Source organism: Salvelinus alpinus, chromosome 28, assembly GCF_045679555.1.
Source record: "Salvelinus alpinus chromosome 28, SLU_Salpinus.1, whole genome shotgun sequence".
Taxonomy (NCBI): domain Eukaryota; kingdom Metazoa; phylum Chordata; class Actinopteri; order Salmoniformes; family Salmonidae; genus Salvelinus; species Salvelinus alpinus.
This window is the reverse complement of record NC_092113.1, coordinates 4,070,690-4,095,124: the sequence shown is the minus strand read 5'-3', so window position 1 is coordinate 4,095,124 and position 24,435 is coordinate 4,070,690. Positions and strand designations below refer to the sequence as shown.

Genomic DNA, 24,435 nt, shown 5'->3' with positions numbered 1-24,435 from the left:
AAGAATACATTTAAAACGGTTAAGGTAAGGGTAGGGTAAGGTCGTCCCAAGGATTCCACTTAGCATTTGCCGTTAGACACTATCAACTTCTATTTTAACAACATTTTCAGAGCAGGAATATCAGGAATTCTCAGTGACACGTATGTCACCCTCGCTAAAGGATTTTTCGATGTATTTCTTGGTAAAAAACAACAACAGTGTGTTTGGGCTGACTTTTGCCCTCTGTGCCCGGGGTCACACCATGGGTCACACACAGTAGCGGATGTTTACCTTGTGCTGCTGCTGACTGGACTTCCAGAGGGCATTGAGAGCGAGCAGGGTCAGGTCAGGCAGTTAGATGAGCAGTCAGGGCTGGCACACCATGGCTGCATTTCATTCCACAAAACGTTTTCCTTCCCTCTGTCCTCGTTTACTCCCCTCTACCGATCGAATAGAACTGGGCAGACACTCCATCAAGCATGTTACGTTTCATATGGTATGTAGTAATTTGTGGATGTCCTTGACCCATTTCGTATTATATGTTACGAATTACAATTCATATTATATGTTACGAATTTGTAAAACGTACAATATGGTACAAATTGGCGAAAGGTATGGTATGTTAAGGAATCCTATGGAGGTGGCTAACGTCAGTGAAGCTATGGTTAAGTTCAGGTGTTAGGTTAAGGGTTAGGGGAAGGGTTAGCTAAAAGGGTTAGGGGAATGGTTAGCTAACATGCTAAGTAGTTGCAAAGTAGTTAGTAGTTGAAAAGTTGCTAATTAGCTTAAATGCTAAAGTTGTCTGATGAGATTCCAACTTACAACCTTTGGGTTGCTAGACTTTTGCGTTATATGCCCGACTAACCACCCTACTTTAGTTTTTTTGCATTAAGTAACCATCTGTCTTATTAGGTTGTGGATGGAGTTGGGTCCAGTTCGGGACAAAAACAAAACAACACCCAATCTAAACCAGAGTGGGTGTGCAAGCAGGTTAGCAGGAAAAATCTTGGTGTTAACAGTGCAGCAGCAGAGGTCAATTGAAGAAGTTTATTTCCCCCAGGTCTTTCTATGGGACCTTTCGCTTCGTTCTACTTCACAAAGAAACACTATCATCAGCCACACTCAGCCAATCGGAGTCAAATACAAATGGGCAAGGCCAATTATTCAGTAAGGGAGGGGGATGTCAGCAGCTATAGGAAAACAAGATTTACAGGAGACTCACCAACCGATTGAATAAGTGGCAGTAGACCTAATCAGCCAGTTAGATAAAGAACATTGACATGTACATTAGCCAATGAGAGTTACACTGAGACAATAACTGGATAGAATTTAGACTAGCCATTCACAATAATGCCAGAGTGTTAATATGCCAGAACACTGGCAGTGCATCCTGGGTAAAGGATGAACATTGCTTAATTCATGAATCAAATATTGAGAGATGGAGGAGAAAAGAGAGAACGTTGGGAGAGAGAGCCGCTGGGGTGTGCCAAGCCTTTATCCTTGGGACAAATGAGAAATGGAATGTCAACGTTAACTGCTTCTGAATGATGTTATGTGTATGAATGAGTTGAACACTGGTGTAGTGCAGCGTTGAGCCTGGCCACTGCTACTGCTGTCTTTAAAGGATGACTCACGTCACCTGCCCTCAGGGAGCTGTTATTGTCTAGATGCTGCTGCTGTGTCAACGGAGTGGACCATTACAGCTCTGTTTGTGATCCGCCTGAGGTGAAGCAGGGTACTTCCTCTCCACACGTGTATTCAATGAGGACACTGTTGACCTGTGAATAAGTATTGCTATTGATTCATTCAGTGTCATCGTTTTTGTTATGGTTATTTGATTTGGTTCTGCTTTTGAAGTGTGTGTGTGTTCTCTCCTACAGGGCAGCATGTGAGAGGAATGGACAGTAAGTGGGCCAGAGTTCTGTGGGACTACCTTTGTCTGTACCAATCTCTGGAAAAGGCAAGCCTTCATATCTGACTGTATATACACATAAGATACATTTTGACAGGATACATTTCAAATGGGATTCAAACTGAATTTTAAGTAGTGTAATGCTACACTCTTTTGGGAAGTCATGATTAGCTCGTCTGGCTTCACCCAAAAATAACATCATAATGAACTATCCTCTCTTACGATGATGTCATATTCCATGTCATACTCATAGATTTTCTCTCAGGGTTTTGTAATAATCGATGCTGTCTCCTCTGTTTAAATTATGTCATAATTATGCATGTTCTCTGAGTGATGTCATAAAAGGCCTGGGTTGCCATGACGTGCGTGTGGCGGAGAGGTCAGCTGACCTCTTCCTGGAAGGATTGGCTCCTTGGCTGCTTTTCACTGGTTACTTAGGCAACAAGACTGCAGGTCAGCAAGACACTGGGCATCTTTCCCGCTATTTCTGTCTTTCTCTGTCCCTCTTTCTGCCCATGCAAGAAAACACACACACGCATCAACGCACACATACCGTGTTTGTATGTTACTATCCAATGTCTCTCGTGTGTGTGTTGCGTGGTCCAGGTGTGTGGACGAGGCCAGAGGCTGACGTGTTCTTGGATGTTGCTCTGAGGATGGGAGTGCCCAGGGGGAACATACTGCTGGAGACAGAGGCCACCAACACTGGAGAGAACATCCGCTTCCACAGGCTCCTCAAGGAGAATAACATCCCAGGTGAGACTCTCCTCATTACAGACACATCGATGGAGAGGAAAAAAACAGTCTTGTTGGTGTGGCATTATTCTACAACTAAGGTGCAGAGGAGCACAACTGAATCACGGAAACACGTTTTAGCCAAGCCGGGATTGTGTTGTTATGCTTATACATAAGGCCTATGTGTATTTTTGTCATTTACCCATTAGTGATTGTGTTTGTCATGTGTCTATCCCAGCCCACAGGGTGATCCTGGTCCAGCAGCCCTTTATGGAGCGCAGGGTTTTTGCTACCTTCCTGCGCCAGTGGCATGACCAGGGGGAACACACGGAATCTCTGCCTCGCCCCCACCCCGCTGTGGCCACTGCCACAGACCTCATCACGTACATGCTAGGTACTCTGTCCGTAATATCAATATCAAGACTTGTGTGTTTTTCGATAGAACTTTAGACCATGTCAGATTATTATTCACAGGTCAGCAAGCCTCATCTTTCTCGTGCAGGAGTGTATGAATGCATTCAGAATGAAAATATTCTGAAAGTCAGTGTTTTTCCATTGCCAACCATTTTCACTTGACGCAATGTAGGAATAACAGGCATGAGTATGATGCTATGTGTGAGGTGTAAACTTTGTTTGTGCATTCCAGGTGTTCTAGAGAGGATCCGTGACCACCCACAGAAAGGCTTCCAGTTGGAACAGGAGATCACACCCAGGACTCTCTCTGCCTACCAATGGCTCCTGCACGCTGGCTACATTCCCAAGTGAATGCACAACACACACGCCCGTGCATGAATGCCCGCACACACTTCCACGTACGCACACTTGTCCCTGCGTTTTGCTATGTTGATGCTGCTGATAAGTTGGGATGGTTGGGAATTGAACATTAAATCACAGTGAACTTATATTTTGAAAAGATGTTTGTTTCATTGAAAACGTGAATTGAGATGCATGAAAATATACGTAAAACTAAATGAATGTAAAACAGTTACCTTTATTTAGATACCAATAAACACATATAGAATATACATTCAAAGCCAACACCAATACACACAAATAAATCAACCAGACTTCAGCGCAAAACTTTCAACCCAAGCTTTCACTGGTAATCCAAGCGCGCCCCCATGTATATAGATGGGGCTGTTGTGGAACAGGTTGAGGGCTTCAAGTTCCTCGGAGTCCACATCACTAAGGAACTATCACGGTCCACACACATTTGGCATGGCATAGGCCCTCAGATCCTCAAAAATGTCTACAGCTGCACCATTGAGAGCATCTTGACGGGGTGCATCACCGCTTGGTTTGGCAACTGTCTGGCATCCGGCCACAAAGCGCTACAGAGGGTAGTGTGTACGGACCAGCACATCACTGGGGCCAAGCTCCCTGCCATCCAGGACCTCTATACCAGGCGGTGTCAGAGGAAGACCCTAAAAAATGTCAAAGACTCCAGCCACCCAAATCATACACTCTTCTCTCTGCTACCGCACGGCAAGCGGTACCATTGCACCAAGTCTGGAACCAACAGGACCCTGAACAGCTTCTACCCCCAAGCTATAAGACTTCTAAATAGTTAGTTAAACAGTTAACCAATAGCTACCCGGAATATCTGCATTGATTCTTTTTGCACTAATCTCTTTTGACTCACCCCATACACTGCTGTTAGTTACTGTTTAGTGTCTATCCTGTTGCCTAGTCACTATATCCCTACCTGTATGTACATATCTACCCTAATTACTTCGTACCCCTGCACATTGACTCGGTACTGGTAACCCGTGTATATAGCCAAGCTTTAATTACTTGTGTATTTATTCCTTGTGTTATTGTTTTTATACTATTTGTTAAAAATGTTTCTACTATTTATACATTGTTTCACTGCATTGTTGGGAAGGCCCCGCGAGTAAGCATTTCACTGTTAGTCTACACCTGTTGTTTACGAAGCGTGTGAAACATACGATTTGATTTGGGAACCATCACCATAACCGTCATAGAAAACAATATTAGACTATTCTGACTCAGTGTATTTTCTGAAGAATAAAGAGGTAAGAGATGGTGTGGTATGTTCACTGTTAATTCACCTCTAAATTGCAGCCATCACATTCATAAAAGCACAGAGCAAGTCAATGCCATGCAAGTATTTTCCACTGCATGTCTCTCTCTGTGTGTGTTCTCAGTGGTAGATTTCATTGTTCTCCTTTCAACACTGAGTTCCATCTTGGTCTTTGTATTGGTTGATCACTGATCTTCATTAGTCCTGTGTGCATTTGATGTTTTTTGTTAAAAAAAATGACACTGCTTGTTCTTATCCAGATTTTGCAAGAGCAAGTTTGCTGTTCTACCTCATTTGAAGAATGAGTGATCCAGTCCAGTTTATAATCCAGGAGTGCGGCCGGTGACCTAGCCTGTTATGCCAATGCTAACTAGCCAGTCCTGGCAGAGCCTTTTGCCCCAGAGGGTGAGGGCAAGATGGGCTTAGGATGCGCTGAGGTCTGGGGTGTTGCAGAAGGAGGCCAGGGTGTTGAACCTGGGGCCCAGGTAGAGGAGCGTGTCCTGGTCGAAGAGGGTCTCAGGGATGGAGATAGCATCCAGCTGGAGGTCTGTCTCTAGGTCCCCCTCTTCAGCGTAGGGGTGCGGGGCATAGTCCCCCAGCTCCTCTCCTTTAACTTGCAGGGTGTACATCCTCTGGAGAAGGTGGAGGGATGGATGGAGGGAGGGCGAGATTGAATTGAATGGAGGAGAGTTGTGGTCACAATAAGGTTAAGCGACAATGAATAAGAGTTCAACTAGTTTCATTGATTACAGCCATGACTGTTTGTGACTGTTGCACATTGTCACCTGATTCAGTAGGGTCATCAAGTTCCCGGATTTGTTGAGATAATTATCTTCTTCCCATGAGGAGTATCTTGTTCTTGTCTTCATTGATCTGCTCACCATTGACCCCTGAGTGATGAGAAACATAATATCACTACACAGAACACACACACACATACTGTACAACCAACACAATGCAACATTAGTAAAATCAAAGTCTCGTAAAAAAAAAATTATACATAAATTGAATTGAAATATTTGATTTGGAAATACCTGTTCATAATAACCATTGGAGCGTAATTTTGTGGGCGCACTCTGAAACATGTTAAATGTTGCTGTAGTACAGTGCCACTGAGAATTTAATTGACAGGTGCAAAAATGTATAAAGGTAGTAGATTTATTTGATTGCTATAGCCTACCTTGCGCAGGGAGGTTCCTCGTTGAAACTGTCCCTCTTGTTGCTCTTGGTAGTAGGAGGAATACTTGGAATATCCTGAACGTACCGATGCTCGCATACTGGCTGACTTCTGTACAACCTGGGAAAATATATAACATTTACTTGTCATGGTTAAACAGTTTTCCATTTGTCAAATATGCCCAGTATGAACCAAAAGAATAACGGTGATTGAATATTGCAGGTTTCCTAACCGACATCCTCTTGAATGGTTGAAAAGCAGCTTTTGTCTCCACCTGGCTGTCCACTTGGAGTATGGGAGCCGTAGGCACCTGGGATCAGAAACAGCACATCGTATGATGTAGAAAAGCCATTTCCAGAGATGAACATGTGATAGTAATGTTGTCTGTTGTTACCTTGCAATCAGTTCCTGGGATCTCAATGTTAGATTTGAGCAGATGTTCTCCAGAGATTTCATCTACAGGGATCAGCTTCAGATCTCTCTTACAGGTCATCAGGAGGGCCAACAGTAGAACACCTAGGAGGGACACACACATTTTGATTAGATACAAATCTTCATTCACACTAACCTGTGCTGTTCTAAACGTATTTAGTGGGAGCCAATTTGCCAAATAAACACTAGGTGGCGATGTAGGCCAGTTTGTTCATTCCACCAAACACAAGACTCAAAAGGCCAAATACCTAGTAGTAGCAACATGGCAGCGAGGACAATCCCTACAGCACTCTCTCCAATCTTGGATCCAGTGACCCTGCGCATGTGGCAGCTGGCCACCCTGGAGCAGTCACACACGGTGACGGACAGGTTGTGGAGGGCACCCTGACCCTGCAGGTCAAACACATTCAGCAGCAGCTCGTGGTGACCTGCGTACACTGTGTTCTCCTTCACCAGTTTCACTGTGTAGCCTGGAGGAATGTGTAGTGAGAAAGAGAGATAGCAATAGCATTAGTTTAGCTAGTTGAGGGCTGAATGAAGTATAGGCCTATAGTATGGAGAGACTTATGCCACATTCACATGCGAGTCGGAAATAGAAAACTCTGACATTTCTGACTTGCTAACTCGTTGTAGAAAGATGATTCCGAGTGTTCCACTTGGGAAGTATCAGAATCAACCAATAGGAAGCTCTATGCAAATAACTTACATTGATTTGAACTCTGAGGTTACGAGCATGTCGACGTGGCCTTAGGCCTTCTTGTGCAAAAGCTACAGTTGAAGTCGGAAGTTTACATACACTTAGGTTGGAGTCATTAAAACTCGTTTTTTAACCACACTACAAATTTCTTGTTAACAAACTATAGTTTTGGAAAGTTGGTTAGGACATCTACTTTTTGCATGACACAAGTCATTTTTCCAACAATTGTTTACAGACAGATTATTTCACTTATCACAATTCCAGTGGGTCAGAAGTTTACACTCACTAAGTGGCCTGTGCCTTTAAACAGCTTGGAGAATTCCAGAAAATTATGTCATGACTTTAGAAGCTTCTGATAGGCTAAATGGAGGTGTACCTGTGGATGTATTTCAAGGCCTACCTTCAAAATCAGTGCCTCTTTGCTTGACATCATGGGAAAATCAAAAGAAATAAGCCAAGACCTCAGAAACAAATGGTAGACCTCCACAAGTCTGGTTCATCCTTGGGAGCAATTTCCAAACGCCTGAAGGTACCACGTTCATTGGTAAAAACAATAGAACGCAAGTATAAACACCATGGGACCACGCAGCCGTCATACCCCTTGAAGGAGACACGTTCTGTCTCCTAGAGATGAACGTACTTTGGTGCGAAAAGTGCAAATCAATCCCAGAACAACAGCAAAGGACCTTGTGAAGATGCTGGAGGGAACAGGTACAAAAGTATTTATATCCGCAGTAAACCTAGTCCTATATCGACATAACCTGAAAGGCCGCTCAGCAAAGAAGAAGCCAGTGCTCCAAAACCGCCATACAAAAGCCAGACTACGGTTTGCACCTGCACATGGGGACAAATATTGTACTTTTTGGAGAAATGCCGTCTGGGTTATGCTTGCAAGCCGAAGAACACCATCCCAACCGTGAAGCACGGGGGTGGCAGCATCATATTGTGAGGGTGCTTCGCTGCAGGAGGGACTGGTGCACTTCACAAAAGAGATGGCATCATGAGGGGGGGAATTATGTGGATCTATTGAAGCAACATCTCAAGACATCAGTCAGGAAGTTAAAGCTTGGTCGCAAATGGGTCTTCCAAATGGACAATGACCCCAAGCATACTTCCAAAGTTGTGACAAAATGGCTTAAAGACAACAAAGTCAAGGTATTGGAGTGGCCATCACAAAGCTCTGACCTCAATCCTATAGAAAATTTGTTGGCAGAACTGAAAAAGCGTGTGCGAGCAAACCTGACTCCGTTACACCAGCTCTGTCAGGAGGAATGGGCCAAAATTCACCCAACTTATTATGAGAAGCTTGTGGAAGGCTACCCGAAATGTTTGACCGAGTTAAACTATTTAAGGCAATGCTACCAAATACTAATTGAGTGTATGTAAACTTCTGACTCCCTGGGAGTCCCTCTCTACTATTATTTTGACATTTCACATTCTTAAAACAAAGTGGTGATCCTAACTGACCTTAGACAGGGAATTTTTACTAGGATTAAATGTCAGGAATTGTGAACAACGGTTGAAATGTATTTGGCTAAGGTGTATGTAAACTTCCGACTTCAACTGTAGGTATGTAGAGAGTTCCATATGGGCTATATGTAATAACGTATTATGAATGAGAGGTCAGATAGAGTGTACGAGACATTTATGAGGAGGAAAACCTCACCGCTGTCGGGGTCAATCCTCCACTTGCCCTTGACATCGTCCCCTTGGAGTTGGAAGTAGAATGGTCCGCTGTAGGGTTCTCCATCCAGGTCGTAGGCTGTGATGTTGACCTCGCTGTGCTCATCTGAAAGACACATGTCCATGGTGGCCATCTCAAGCTCCGGAAGGTTGTCATTCTGGTCCTTTAGGTGGATGTTGAGCGTTCCAGTTCCGGTCATGGGAGGCTGGCCTGTCAATCAGAGAAACTCTCAACTGACACATGCTGGTGGTACTGTGGATGACAGTGTTATTTCACTGATTTTGGTATAATTTACTGTATTGGAATAGTACTTTTTATAGTTCTTACCATCATCAATAGCAAACACTGTCACTTGATAGACATTGTCCTTCACATAAGGTGACTCTCGGTCTAAGATCTTAGTTGTGGTTATTTTGCCAGTCATTGCGTCTACTGCCACACAGTCACAAGGGTCCTTTCCTTTCACGTACCTACAAGACATGGTTTGGGCATGTAAGATGTAATTTCGGCTACAAGTCTAGCAAAAGGTTGGCTTGGTTGGCCTGATTGGCTTCAAGAGCGTGCATCATCACAACATATGATCTAGGTATGAGACTTTTAGTTGAATTTTTATAAAAATCAAGAAGGATCTGTGGTTTGAGGTCAAATTAATTTGAGTAATAAACTGGTAATGAACTGTCAAAAGAATTGTCATGGAGAACTGGGCTAAATTCCCAGCCTAGCTTGATAAACAGTAGGAGGTGCTGCAGAACAGTACAGTAGGAGATAGAACAGAAGTCCCACTGAAGGGTGGGTTAAATGCATCCCCAGTCTTACTTGAAGGTGTTGGCATGGCTCCTGTCCAGATCGATGGCAGTGAACGTCTCCAGGTACCAGCCCACCTCCACATTCTCCTCCACCGTCACGTTTTTGATGGCGTAGGGGAAGATGGGCGGGTCGTTGACGTCCTCCACCGTGACCGTCACCTGGCGGGTGGGCAGCAGGGGCGGTTTGAGGCCCGTCAAAGATGCCCCACCTGTGGTGACCACATCCCACAGGTCCGTGGCAGGACGACCTTTGACCTTACAAGAGAAGTAGGGCGCCTCGTTCTCTACACTGACTGACAGGTTCCTCTGAGAGCCATCCTCGTAGTCCAGAGGCTACCAGGAGACAGAGGGAGAATGTGGGTTACGGAAGGATGATTTAGTGTTCAGTCAAACAAATGGATACAGGGCTATGATTATTGCAACCACATCTATGAGCATAGTTCATCAGATTCTACTACAACTAATACTACAGGTCTGCTATTAGTTTGGTTGCGACAACAGCAACAAAAATATGATTAATAGAACAACAGTAAAAATGTAAATTGCAGATAATCTGAAAGTCTCACATGACATACATGATCTTATTTAGGAGGCATTAACTTATTTGAAAGGTAACAGACCTTTTCAACAAACAAGACTCCTTCATTTGTGTCTGGATCAGTGGTGATTCTGAAGTTCTGGTCCTTGTCTCCGTGGATAGTGTATTTGGCCTTCCAGGCTTCAGTACCTTTGGTATCTTGGTCTGAAACCTGGAGCCGAAGAATTGGCACATCACCGCTGTCTCTCTCCTTGATGCTTCCTGCACCCTGAAATAATATAATATCCCAGGAGGATGGAACATTATAAGAGGGATATAGTTGTGGTTCCGGAGATTCATTAGCATATTTGAACAAATACCTCCACCACATCTTGTGATGAAGTGAAGAGGATAGAATTATTTTGCCCACCGTTTGCCCAGTGAAGACAGGCAAATGGTTGTTTCCGTCCTCTATATTGATGATGTTTGTACAGGTGCTGGAGAGCTGAACCACCTCTCCACGATCTTTAGCCTCCACCAGGATGGTGTATTTCTCTGATTTCTGAAGTGGATGATTGAAACAATCACACTATAGATGAAAGTTAACGAAATAAAAATGATAGACATAAATAGAGGCACCTCTTACCTCGTGCTCCAGACACCCTTTGAATTTGATGATTCCAGTCGAACCACTTTGCTCAAGGAAGAACTCCAGGGTGTCTGGGGGTGTAGGGGTGATGGAGACCATCTTCAGGTCAAATGTGCCGTTGTTTGTCCTGCTTTGATCTTTATCTGTTGCCACTACAGCTGTCACGAAATCTCCTGATATGAGAGGAAACAGAGAGTTATGGTTTCAGAGGCCCCAATTCAACCAGTCATAGTTAAAGGACAACCACACCACAGGTTCACTCAAAATGTTTACTCTTAAAAACACTTAAAAAAACATCTAAAACAGACTGTTTCAAAAATGCTTGTTATTTCCTCATAGAGGTTGATGTCATCCTCCATATTTAATGACCAGCATACGCCCACACCATTCTGTTGTTGGGGTACATCCACACCATTCTGTTGTTGGGGTACGCCCACACCATTCTGTTGTTGGGGTACGCCCACACCATTCTGTTGTTGGGGTACGCCCACACCATTCTGTTGTTGGGGTACGTCCACACCATTCTGTTGTTGGGGTACGTCCACACCATTCCAACACAGAACAGTTGCTTTTTTAACATACTTCAAAAATGAAAGCTATTTCCCTCATATTGTAAATCATTATAGTTCATATTTCAAAGAACACTGGAAACACTTCACAGTTACTTTAACAATACATCGTAAACATTCTGAGTGAACACACACAAATGTGGTTTTCCTTTATCGGCAATAAATAAAATGAAGGCGGCAAGAATAAAAGAAAAAAGAAAGAAAGAAAGAAAAGAAAGAAAGAAAGAAAGACACAAACAAATCAAATATTTTACCTTGTGAAGTAGACTCTTTCAGGTTGACGATGTAAGTGTTCTTTTGGAAAACCGGTGGGTTGTCATTGATGTCTAGAATCTCCACCTCCACTCCCAGTCGGGTGTCCAATGCATTATTGGATGTATCTCTGGCCTCAAATGTCAGCTGTAGTCCCATGTGATAAGGAAGATGTGAATCAATCCACCAATCAACCAACCAACCAATCAATACATCCACCAATCAATACATCAAGCAAACTATCAAGCAATCAAGCAATACATTTAATAAAAACTAAACTTAACCAAACTAAAATAACACAACGCAATACCCATACAGAAAAAAATACATTTCAATATATTTAATGTCATGTAAAATGTATTTCCAATACATGTAGATACATTTGGGCCATAAGCAAAAAAGAAAATGCTCAAACAGAAGCGGCACAGAAGCGGAAAACAAACTCTAGACCACCTTTACTCCACACACGGAGACGCATACAAAACTCTCCTTCGCCCTCCATTTGGCAAATCTGACCAGAATTCTATCCTCCTGATTCCTGCTTACAAGCAAAAACTAAAGCAGGAAGTACCAGTGACTCTCTCAATATAGAAGAGGTCAGATAACGCGGATGATACGCTACAGTACTGTTTTGCTTTTCAGCACAGACTGGAATATGTTCTGGGATTCATCCAATGGCATTGAGGAGTATACCACCTCAGTCACCGGCTTCCTCATTAAGTGCATTGACGACGTCATCCCCACAGTGACCGTACGTACATATCCCAACCAGAAGCCATGGATTACAGGCAAAATCCGCACGGAGCTGAAGGCTAGAGCTGCCGCTTTCAAGGAGCTGGACACTAATCCGGACGCTTATAAGAAATCCCGCTTTGCCCTCAGACGAACCATCAAACAGGCAAAGCATCAATACAGGACTAAGATTGAATCCTACTACATCGGCACTGACGCTCGTCTGAGGTGACAGGGCTTGAAAACTATTACGGACTACAAAGGGAAACCCAGTCACAAGATGGCCAGTAACGCGAGCCTACTAGACGAGCTAAATGCCTTTGTTGCTCACTTTGAGGCAAGCAACACTGAAGCACGCATTAGAGCACCAGCTGTTCCGGACAACTGTGCGATCACGCTATCCGATGTGAGCAAGACCTTTAAACAGTTCAACATTCACAAATACGGATTTCCAGGACATGTACTCAAAGCATGCGTGACCAACTGGCAAGTGTCTTCACTGACATTTTTAACCTCTCCCTGACCAAGTCTGTAATACCTACATGTTTCAAACAGACCACCATAGTCCCTGTGCCCAAGTTAGGGAAGATAACCTGCCTAAATGATTACCGCCCCATAGCACTCATGTCGGTAACCATGAAGTGCTTTGAAAGGCTGGTCATGGCTCACATCAACACCATCAACACCATCATGCCGGAAACCCTAGACCCATTCCAATTCGCATACCGCCTCAACAGATCCACAGATGATGCAATCTCAATCACACTCCACACATCCCATTTCCCTACCAGACAAAAGGAACACCTATGTGAGAATGCTGTTCATTGACTACAGCTCAGCGTTCAACACCATAGTGCCCTCAACCTATCACTAAGCTAAGGACCATGGAACTAAACACCTCCCTCTGCAACTGAATCCTGGACTTCCTGACAGGCCGCCACCAGGTGGTAAGTGTAGGCAACAACACATCTGCCACACTGATCGTCAACACTGGGGCCCCTCAGGGGTGCGTGCTTAGTCCCCTCCTGTACTCCCTGTTCACCTACAACTGCGTGGTCAAGCACGACTCCTACACCATCATTAAGTTTGCTGACGACACAACAGTAGTAGGCCTTCACCAACAATGATGAGACAGCCTATAGGGAGGAGGTCAGAGACCTGGCAGTGTGGTGCCAGGACAACAACCTCTCCCTCAATGTGAGCAAGACAAAGGAGCTGATCGTGGACTATAGGGAAAGGAGGGCCGAACAGGCCCCCATTAACATCGACGGGGCTGTAGTGGAGCGGGTCGAGAGTTAAGTTCCTTAGTGTCCACATCACCAACAAACTATCATGGCCCAAAGACAGCTGTGAAGAGGTAACGACAACACATTTTCCTCCTCAGGAGACTGAAAAGATTTTTCATGGGTCCCCAGGCTCTACAGAGGGTTGTTCGTACGGCCCAGTACATCCCTGGGGCCAAGCTTCCTGCCATTCAGGACCTATATACAAGGTGGTGTCAGAGGAAGGCCCCAAAAATATTATGTTATTTGTCACATGCTTTGTAAACAACAGGTTTATACTAACAGTGAAATGCTTACTTATGGGCCCTTGCCAACAATGCAGAGAGATATAACATTGAGAAATAATAGAAAAGTAAAACATGGAATAATAAATGTAATGATAAATACACAACGAGTAACGATAAGAGACATTTATGCGTGATCCGAAAATGTGGTCGGAGGTTCCGTATGGAGGGTGTGACGCAATTAAGGAGCCTCCGGAGGCATGCATAGGCTAAGTTTAGCTGCGTACTGCATCACCGTGTAGCTCCTTATTTTTTTTTACAATGTGGAAGTTTTGCACTAGTTTTGCATTTACATGATTGGTCGACGGTAGGTGGGGGCAGGAGGTCCTGTATAAACACAAACTCACTTCCTTGACAACATCTTTCACAACAGCGCTGCGCCGCTCCGTGAAGTGCAAGAAGTATGAATGCAGATGTCGAATTGGCCATGCAGCACCTTTAACTTGGCTATATACACGGGGTACCAGTGCCGAGTCATTGTGCAGGGGTACGAGGTCATAATTAAACTAGATACAGTTGAAGTCGGGAAGTTTACATACACTTAGGTTGGAGTCATTAAAACTCGTTTTTTCAACCACTCCACAAATTTCTTGTTAACAAACTACAGTTTTTTGCAAGTCGGTTAGGACTTCTACTTTGATACAAGTCATTTTTCCAACGATTGTTGACAGATAGATTATTTCACTTATAATTCACTGTATCGCAATTCCAGTGGGTCAGAAGTTTACATACACTAAGTTGACTCTGCCTTTAAACAGCTTGGAAAATTCCAGAATATGATGTCATGGCTTTAGACGCTTCTGATAGGCTAATTGACATAATTTGAGTCAATTGGAGGTGTACCTGTGGATGTATTTCAAGGCCTACCTTCAAACTCAGTGCCTCTTTGCTTGACATCATGGGAAAATCAAAAGAAATCAGCCAAGACTTTAGAAAAAAATGGTAGACTTCCACAAGTCTGTTTCATCCTTGGGAGCAATTTCCAAACGCCTGAAGATACCATGTTCATCTGTACAAACAATAGTACACAAGTTTAAACACCATGGGACCACACAACCGTCATACCGCTCAGGAAGAAGACACGTTCTGTCTCCTAGAGATGAACGTACTTTGGTGCGAAAAGTGCAAATCAATCCCAGAACAACAGCAAAAAGATACCAATTTCTTTAAGAATTTATTTAAACAATTAAAGCAAATTTACCAACATTTCTGAAAATGGATATATAGTGTTTTGCAGTGGTGTAAAGTACTTAAGTAAAACTATTTTAAAGTACTACTTAAGTAGTTTTTTGGGGTATCTGTACTTTACTATGTATATATTTTTTGTTTCACTTCACTACGTTCCTAAAGAAAATAACTTTACTCCATACATTTTCCCTGACACCCAAAAGTACATTTTGACAGGAAAATGGTCCCATTCACACACTTATCAAGAGAACATCCCTGGTCATCCCTACTTCGTCTGACCTGGCAGACTCATTAAACACAAATGCTTAGTTTGTAAATGTCTGAGTGTTGGAGTGTGCCCCTGGCTATCCGTAAATAAAAAAATTAAATAAAATTGTGCCGTCTGGTTTGCTTAATAAAAGGAATTTGAAATGATTTATACTTTTACTTTTGACACTTAAGTACATTTTAGCAATTCCATTTACGTTTGATACTTAAGTATATTTAAAACCAAGTAGCATTTTACTGGGTGACTTTCACTTTCACTTGTGTCATTTTCTATTAAGGTATCTTTACTTTTACTCTATTATGACAATCGAGTACTTTTTCCACCGCTGGTGTTTTGGAATTCAACTCTTCCAGTGTCTCTCTTCAGTTGAATTAAGTAATGAGAGATTGGGCACTGTTTTTCTATATTTTTATTTACATTTTTATCGATTGAAACAAGAACTATACACCGTACAACATTCCACAATATGTCAATGTATAGGTCTAGGTCTTGTGTTTCAAATTAATATTGTTATACAGTGGATGGTTAGCGGTGTTACGGTGTGCTGTGTTCGTAACCAAGTGGAAAAAACCCACTTGAATGGCCCTCCAACTGGTATTTACTAGTTAAATCATCCATGAATCACCTTGTGATGGGGAATGGAAGCTTGTTGTTTGCAACAGGGAGGGTCATTTGAATGCAAAATTCACTTGTTAAAACATTTCTAGCCTGTCTATCTATGGGTTACAGGTTTGACGCGTTATGTTCGACTCGCTCAGTTTTTCATGACAAAGCAACAGAAAATGGCCAAACAGAGTAGAACCTGCTCACCTGCTTTCACACTATGGTGTGACTATTAGATGTTCAATGTTTCTTTTGAGAGAAATATTTAAAAACGAATAGTTTCACCATATTAAAATGAAAGAGGTTGACCTTAAAATGAAGGACAGATGTAAATTATTCACTAATCACATAAAATAATCTTCAGAAATAACTTTGTCAAAGCAATGAAATATTTTATATAATTGTATTTTGGGAGGTTAGTGGGTTAAATTCTTCCTAGGTGTCACAGAGGGTTGCAAATGTTGCAAATGAGAACTTGTTCTCAACTAGCCTACCTGGTTAAATAAAGGGGAAATAAAAAAAATAAAGGGTGTACAGAGGGATGTCAAAATGCAGAATTTTAAATACTTTAGTAAGTCTTTATTCACATTGAGAATCTGATTTATTTAATTCCCCATGTGGTCTATATTAAACGGCACTTCATGTAACATAACAGGCTTTTAAAATGCAATATTGTTGCAGTATTTCTATTTAACACATTAAAGGGACTCATTTCGTGGAAAGACCCAGTGCACGTTAAGTTCTGCCAGTTGGACTTTGGTTGCAATGCTCTCGTCAAGTTTTTTTGTTTAGTTGTCATGTGCACATGAAAGACATGGTGTCACTACATGACCTAATGTTTGTAATCATTTCGTAGTCATTTTGACCAAATATTTTGTAGTGGCGGTAGCCTATTAAAATACTTGGAGGTGTGGCTGGTTGGGGGCGTGGCTGGCTGGGGTCGTAGCTTTGGCTTCATGCTTTTTGGCCTCCCATGAGACCTGATTGTCATGCCTGTTAATGTGTTATGTGTTCTGCAATTAAAATGGCCTACTAAAGTTGAATTGTAAAGACAGTCACCATTTTGTTACAATAAGATTCGGCAAATGTATTGTATTTGCCATGCATTTGAATAATAACTACATTTAAATGCATGTTGGAATATATGTAAAATATATTGCTAAGAATGTATTTTGAAATATATTAAAAACATTTTCCAATGTATTTAAAATATATTGTGATATACATTTTACATACATTTATATATTCATTTTAAATACATTCCGTAATATACATTGGAATGTACACTGAACACAAATATAAACACAACATGTCACAATTTCAAAGATTTGAGTTACAGTTCATATAAGGAAATCAGTCAATTGAAAGAAATCCATTAATCTTTGACTGGGAATACAGTCATCTGTTGGTCACGAAAACTGTACCTTAAAAAAAAGTTGTGCTGTGGATCAGAAAACCAGTCAGCATCTGGTGTAACCACCATTGCCTCATCTAGCGTGAGTTGATCAGGCTGTTGATTGTGGCCTGTGGAATGTTGTCCCACTCCTCTTCAATGGCTGTGCAAAGTTGCTGGATATTGGCGGGAACTGGAACATGCTGTCGTACAAGTCGATCCAGAGCATCCCAAAAATGCTCAATGGGTAACACGTCTGGTGAGTATGCAGGCCATGAAAGAACTGGGACATTTCCAGCTTTCAGGAATTGTGTACAGACGTGGGGACGTGCAATATCATGCTGAAACATGAGGTGATGGTGGCAGATGAACGGCACGACAATGGGCCTCAGGATCACATCACGGTATCTCTGTGCATTCAAATTGCCATTGGTAAAATGCAATTGTGTTTGTTGCCCGTAGCTTATGCCTGCCCATACCATAACCCCACCCCCACCACCATGGGGAACTATGTTCCCAATGCTGTCTGCCATCTGCCCAGTACAGGTGAAACCGGGATTCATCTGTGAAGAGCACACTTCTCCAGCGTGCCAGTGGCCATCGAAGGTCAGCCTTTGCCCACTGAAGTAGGCTACGACGCCTAACTGCAGTCAGGTCAAGACCCTGTTGAGGACGACGAGTACTCAGATGAGCTTCCCTGAGATGGTTTCTGACAGTTTGTGCGGAAGTTCTTCGGTAGTGCAAACCCACAGTTTCATCAGCTGTCCAGGTTGCTGGTCTCAGACGATCCCGCAGGTGAATTAGCCGGATGTAGGTCCTGGGTTGACTTGGTTACACGTGGTCTGCAGTTGTGAGGCTGGTTGGACGTACTGCCATATTCTCTAAAATGACGTTGGCCTACTGTGACGTATTGAAATTAACTTTCAATTTTCTGGCAACAGCTCTGGTGAACATTCCTGCAGTCAGCATGCCAATTGCACACTCCCTCAAACTTTGAGACATCAAATAAAATACAATTTTACTGGTCACATACACATATTTAGCAGATGTTATTGCGGGTGTAGCGAAATGCTTGTGTTATAGCTCCAACAGTGCAGTAGTATCTGACAAGTCACAACAATACACACAAATCTAGTAATCACACACAAATTACACACAATTACACACAAATCTAGAAATATATAAATATTAGGAGGAGCAATGCCGGAGTGGCATTGACTAAAATACATTAGAATAGAATCAAGCATATACATATTAAATTAGTAAAGTTGTATGTAAACATTATGAAAGTGACTAGTGTTCCATTATTAAAGTGAACAGTGATTCCATGTCTATGTACATAGTGCAGCAGCCTCTAAGGTGCAGGATTGAGTAACCGGGTGGTAGCCAGCTAGTGATGGCTATTTAACAGTCTGATGGCCTTGAGAGAGAAGTTGTTTTTCAGTCTCTCGGTCCCAGCTTTGATGCATCTGTACTGACCTCGCCTTCTGGATGATAGTGTGGTTAACAGGCCGTGGCTTGGGTGGTTGATGTCCTTCCTGTGACTTCGGGTGCTGCAGGTGTCCTGGAGGGCAGGTGTTGTGCCCTCGGTGATGCTTTGGGCACCACCCTCTGGAGAGCCCTGCGGTTGCAGGTGGTGCAGTTGCCGTACCAGGTGATGATACAGCCCGACAGGATGCCTCTCAATTGTGCATCTGTAAAAGTTTGTGAGGGTCTTAGGGGCCAAGCCAAATTTCTTCAGCCTCCTGAGGTTGAAGAGGCGCTGTTGTGCCTTCTTCATCACACTGCTTCTGTGTGTGGACAATTTGAGATTGTCAGTGATGTGTACGCAGAGAAGCTTGAAGCTTTTCACCTTCTCCACTGCAGTCCCGTCGATGTCGATAGGGGCATGTTACCTCTGCTGTTTCCTGAAGTCCACGATCAGCTCCTTCTTTTTGTTGACGTTGAGGAAGAGGTTATTTTCCTGACACCACTCCACCAGGGCCCTCACCTCCTCCCTGTAGGCTGTCTCATCATTGTTGGTAATCAGGCCTACTGCTGTTGTGTCGTCTTCAAACTTGATGATTGTGTTGGAGGCTTGCGTGTCCACGCAGTCATGGGTGAACAGGGAGTACAGGAGGGGGCTGAGCACACACCCTTGTGGGGCCCCCGTGTTGAGGATCAGTGTAGTGGAGGTGTTGTATCCTACCTTCAACTCCTGGGGGCGGCCCGTCAGGCAGTCCAGGACCCAGTTGCACAGGGAGGGGTTCAGACCTAGGGCCCCGAGCTTAATGATGAGCTTGGAGGGTATTGTGGTGTTGAAGGCTGAGCTATATTCAATGAACAGCATTCTTACATAGGTATTTCTCTTGTACAGATGGTATAGGGCAGTGTGCAGTGCGATAGGGATTGCATTGTCTATGGATCTATTGGGGCCTGATGCAAATCAAAGGGTTGTCAGGGAAGGTAGGTTGTCAGGGAAGGTGATATGATCCTTAACTAGCCTCTCAAAGCACTTCGTAATGACAGAAGTGAGTGCTGTGGGGCATAGTCATTTAGTTCAGTGACCTTTGCTTTCTTGGGTACAGGAACAATGGTGGTCATCTTGAAGCAAGTGGGGACAGCAGAGTGGGATAGGGAGAGATTGAATATGTCCGTAAACACTCCAGCCAGCTGGTCTGCACATGCTCTGAGGACGCGGCTAGTGATGCTGTCTGGGCTGGCAGCCTTGCGAGGGTTAAAACACCACGAGTAGTTAATCATTAAACATACACCACTGTCTTTGTTCTTCCTGGAGAGCTCTTTATTCCTGTCTGCGCGATGTACTGAGAACCCAGCTGGCTGTATGGACGGGGACAGTATATCCGGAGAGAGCCATGATTCTGTGAAACAGAGTATGTTACAGTCCCTGATATCTCTCTGGAAGGAGATGTACTGAGGCCGCATTTTTTTGTAGCTGGGGATTTTAACAAAGTAAATTTGAGGAAAACGCTACCTATCAACACATTGACGGTAGTACTCTTGCGGCAAAAACACTCAAGCACTGTTACTCCCTCTTCTGAGATGGCTACAAGGCCCTCCCCTTCTTTCAGCAAATCAGATCACGACTACATTTTTCTCCTCCCTTCCTATAGGCAGAACCTCAAACAGGAAGTACCGGTGCTAAGGTATTATTCAACGCTGGGCTGACCTATCGGAATCCATGCTTCAAGATTGTTTTGATCTGGACTAGGATATGCGGCAGCAGGTAGCCTAGTGGTTAGAGTGTTGGACTAGTTACCGAAAGGTTGCAAGATCGAATCCCTGAGCTGAAAAGGTAAAAATCTGTCGTTCTACTCCTGAACAAGGCAGTTAACCCACTGAAATGTGTAATTTCATGCTGTTTAATCAGCTTCTTGATATGCACAAAATATGTAGAGAAATAAGCTTTTTGTGCATATGAAACATTTCTGGGATTTGTTATTGCAGCTCATGAAACATCGGATTAACACCTTACATGTTGCGTTTATATTATGTTCAGTGTAATTAAAATGTATAGAATTAGAATTGTTTCAAATAAATGATTTGGCCAATTGTAAATGTTATTAAAAAATATATTTGAATTGTCTTTTTTTATGGTCAATGAGTTCCATTCTTTCCCACCTTAAGCTTCTGGTAAAGCTCGTAGTCTAGTTCTCCATGAACTAGGATATCTCCAGTGTCTGTATTGATAGACAGTTTTCCTTTGGGGTCCAGATCAACCCCTTGACCTTGTAGATGGAAACCCACACGGAACGCCTTCTCAACCTGAATCTGAAACAAAACATCCATTCAGTGCATGACTTTGTGTGTTTGCGTATGCGTGCACGTGCACGCATGTGTGTGCATGTGCACGCACCCGTGTCTGTCCGTCCGCCTACTTGTTCGACCGTGTGTGTGTGTCTGTTCGAATCAATGCACATGTGATTACAAAGAAAAACGAGGCATCTCCCTCTCGACAAAAGAGTGTGATCTTTACTTACTTTCCCCAGTGCATAAGGATAAGGTCCGGGTCTCGCCTCTTCTATCTTAAAAGAGTCTACAATCCAGGTTCTCTTCTGCCGATGCAGTAACTCTTCAGAGGACACACTGAGAATCCCCAGACACTGCAGAGCAAACCAGACAGGAACAGATGCATTGGTTAAAAAAGGTATTTCCTTGAAAGGTGAGCCTGTCTCTATTGTGAGAAGGGTACGGTTAAAGGTACGGTACGGTTAAAGTGTACATAAGAATGAACGGGACTGAAAGCCATGGGAACATAAAGACATTTAGCTGAGCTCATCTCTCCATCTCATTCTCTATATATATACACATTTATATACACTACTGTTCAAAAGTTTAGCGTCACTTAGAAATGTCCTTGTTTTTGAAAGAAAAGCACATCTTTTTGTCCATTAAAATAACATCAAATTGATCAGAAATACACTGTATTTGACATTGTTGATGTTGAAAATGATCATTGTAGCTTGAAACGGCTGTATGTAGGCGTACAGAGGCCCATTATCTGTAACCATCACTCCTGTGTTCCAATGGCACGTTGTGTTAGTTTATAATTTTAAGAGGCTAATTGATCATCAGAAAACTCTTTTGTAATTATGTTAGCACAGCTGAAAACTGTTGTGCTGATTACAGAAGAAATAAAACTGGCCTTCTTTAGATTTGTGGGTTTTGTGGGTTTGATTACAGGCTCAAAATGGCAAGAAACGAATAACTTTCTTTTGAAACTCGTCAGTCTATGCTTGTTCTGAAAAATGAAGGCTATTCCATGTGAGAAATTGCCAAGAAACTGAAGATCTCGTACAACATTACACACAGTATAAGCACCATGGGACCGTGCAGCCGTCATACCGCTCAGGAAGGAGAAGCATTCTGTCTCCTAGAGATGAACGTACTTTGGTGCAAAAAGTGCAAATTAATCCCAGAACAAATGCAAAGGACCTTGTGAAGATGCTGGAGGAAACAGGTACAAAAGTATCTATATCCACAGTAAAACGAGTACTATATCGACATAACCTGAAAGGCCGCTCAGCAACTAAGAAGCCACTGCTCCAAAACCGTCATAAAAAGCCAGACTACAGTTTGCAACTGCACATGGGGACAAAGATCGCACTTTTCTTGCAAGCCGAAGAACTCCATCCCATCTGTGAAGCACAGGGGTGGCAGCATCATGTTGTGGGGGTGCTTTGCTGCAGGAGGGACTGGTGCACTTCACAAAATAGATGGCATCATGAGGAATGCAAATTGTGTGGTTATATTGAAGCAACATCTCAAGACATCAATCAGGAAGTTAAAGCTTGGTCGCAAATGGGTCTTCCAAATGGACAATGACCCCAAGCATACTTCCAAAGTTGTGGCCAAATGGCTTAAGGACAATAAAGTCAAGGTATTGGAGTGGCCATCACAAAGCCCTGACCTCAATCCCATAGATAATGTGTGGGCAGAACTGAAATAGCATGTGCGAGCAAGGAGGCCTACAAACCGGATTCAGTTACAACAGCACTGTCAGGAGGAATGGGCCACAATTCACCCAACTTATTGTGGGAAGCTTGTGGAAGGCTACCCAAATGTTTGACCCAGGTTAAACAATTTAAAGGCAATGCTACCAAATACTAATTGAGTGTATGTAAACTTCTAACCCCCTGGGAATGTGATGAAATAAATAAAAGATGAAATAAATCATTCTCTCTACTATTATTCTGACATTTCACATTTTTAAAATGAAGTGGTGATCCTAACTGACCTAAGACAGGGAATTTTTACTAGGATTAAATGTCAGGATTTGTGAAATACTGAGTTTACATTTATTTGGCTACGGTGTATGTAAACTTCCGACTTAACCTGTATTTGTAGGATTACACTTTTTCAATGCATAAGCCACCAGATGTGGTAAAAGTCATGCATTTAGTTTTTTTGTACATTCAAGAACAGTTTAAGACCATAAACGGAGGCCTGTGGTGACTGAAAAGCAGTCTGGAGCTCTTCAACAGCCTGAACCAGAGAAGGAGCACATGAGTGTAAGACTGTATATTGGTTACTAAACCATGCTAAAAACAATATCACAATTCCAGATTTCGCCCACCTTCCAGACCCAAAGATCTAAAGCACTATATATTCAACAAGAAATGCTTAAACTCTGGTTACTTAATCAGTATGATACATTTGATTTAAATATGCTATTCAAATCCTAGTCTGAATGAACACAAAGTCCCATCCCAAACCGTATCCAAGTAAATGGTTGAGCATGATAAGCCACTGTGTCTGTCTGCACATCAGTCCATTGACCCTCTATTCAACAGATGATTGACTTCAAACATCAAACCTTACCAGTGTCATGAGCAGACAGGTACTTCTAGTCCCCATATCGTATCCAGATGTGTGAGCTGATATGGTACTCCAATGCCACAGAGTGTAGGCTTGTCCCTAAATACAGTACAGACTCAGTCCACCTGAGGTGGAAACACAGCTGAAGAGACGTGTCCTGGCTTCGGCTACAGCATTTATGGGCGGGAGGGCAAGCGCAGGCTGAAATGGGTGATGTCATACATAGCTGAGCAATTCAAAAACCCTGCAGTAGGTGGGTGCAAGCTGACACCTGGTTTTAGGCAGAAAGATGTGTGTAATACGAATTTGGTGGGTGCATTTAATTGTCCTATTTCACAAATGTTCAAGTGTGCTATACAGTACAGTACGTATGTGTGAAATGGAAAATTGCTTTTTTCCATATCCCCACTGAGACACCCTCAGAGGTTGGTCATGGCCAGCCATTATCAACAGCAACCTTGCAGGAATTAGGGTTAAGTGCCTTAGTCAAGGGCACATCAACAATTTTTTTACCTTGTCGGTTCAGGGATTCATACTAGTGACCTTTCGGATACTGGCCCCAACGCTCTAACAGCTAGGCTACCTGCTGCCCTACCTGCCGTGTGTATGTATTTGTATTTGTATTTGCATTTATTATGGATCCCCATTAGCTGCTGCCAAGGCAGCAGTTACTCTTCCTGGGGTCCAGCAAAATGAAGGCAGTTATACATTTTTAAAACCATTACAATTCATTCACAACAGATTTGACAACACATTAAGTGTGTGCCCTCAGGCCACTACTCTACTACTACATACAGCACTAGTCAAATGTTTAGACACACCTACTCATTCCAGGGTTTTTCTTTATTTTACTATTTTCTACATTGTAGAATAATAGTGAAGACATCAAAACGATGAAATAACACATATGGAT

At 42.9% G+C, this 24,435-nt stretch overlaps 1 protein-coding gene and 1 pseudogene across 2 annotated transcripts; one reads left to right on the top strand and one right to left on the bottom strand.

Moving 5' to 3' along the window:
* The first annotated feature begins 381 nt into the window (after window positions 1–381).
* LOC139556973 (uncharacterized protein SCO4629-like) lies at window positions 382–3,528 on the top strand (annotated as a pseudogene).
* Window positions 3,529–3,597: 69 nt separating this feature from the next.
* On the bottom strand, window positions 3,598–23,684 carry cdh26.2 (cadherin 26, tandem duplicate 2). 2 transcript variants are annotated; one of them, XM_071371180.1, is made up of 17 exons: window positions 23,526–23,684; window positions 21,185–21,307; window positions 20,826–20,975; window positions 11,456–11,600; window positions 10,630–10,805; window positions 10,414–10,545; window positions 10,087–10,272; window positions 9,477–9,799; window positions 8,988–9,130; window positions 8,643–8,870; window positions 6,528–6,749; window positions 6,242–6,363; window positions 6,080–6,157; window positions 5,851–5,967; window positions 5,705–5,746; window positions 5,456–5,560; window positions 3,598–5,302 (listed from the first exon to the last, which is right to left on the bottom strand). In XM_071371180.1, exons 1-17 carry the CDS (start codon window positions 23,559–23,561, stop codon window positions 5,093–5,095), a joined length of 2,538 nt encoding a protein of 845 aa, XP_071227281.1. In that variant the 5' UTR covers window positions 23,562–23,684; the 3' UTR covers window positions 3,598–5,092. The 2 variants fall into 2 exon arrangements, with proteins under 2 accessions (XP_071227281.1, XP_071227282.1); XM_071371181.1 differs by lacking the exon at window positions 5,705–5,746.
* Between the last annotated feature and the right edge of the window lie 751 nt (window positions 23,685–24,435).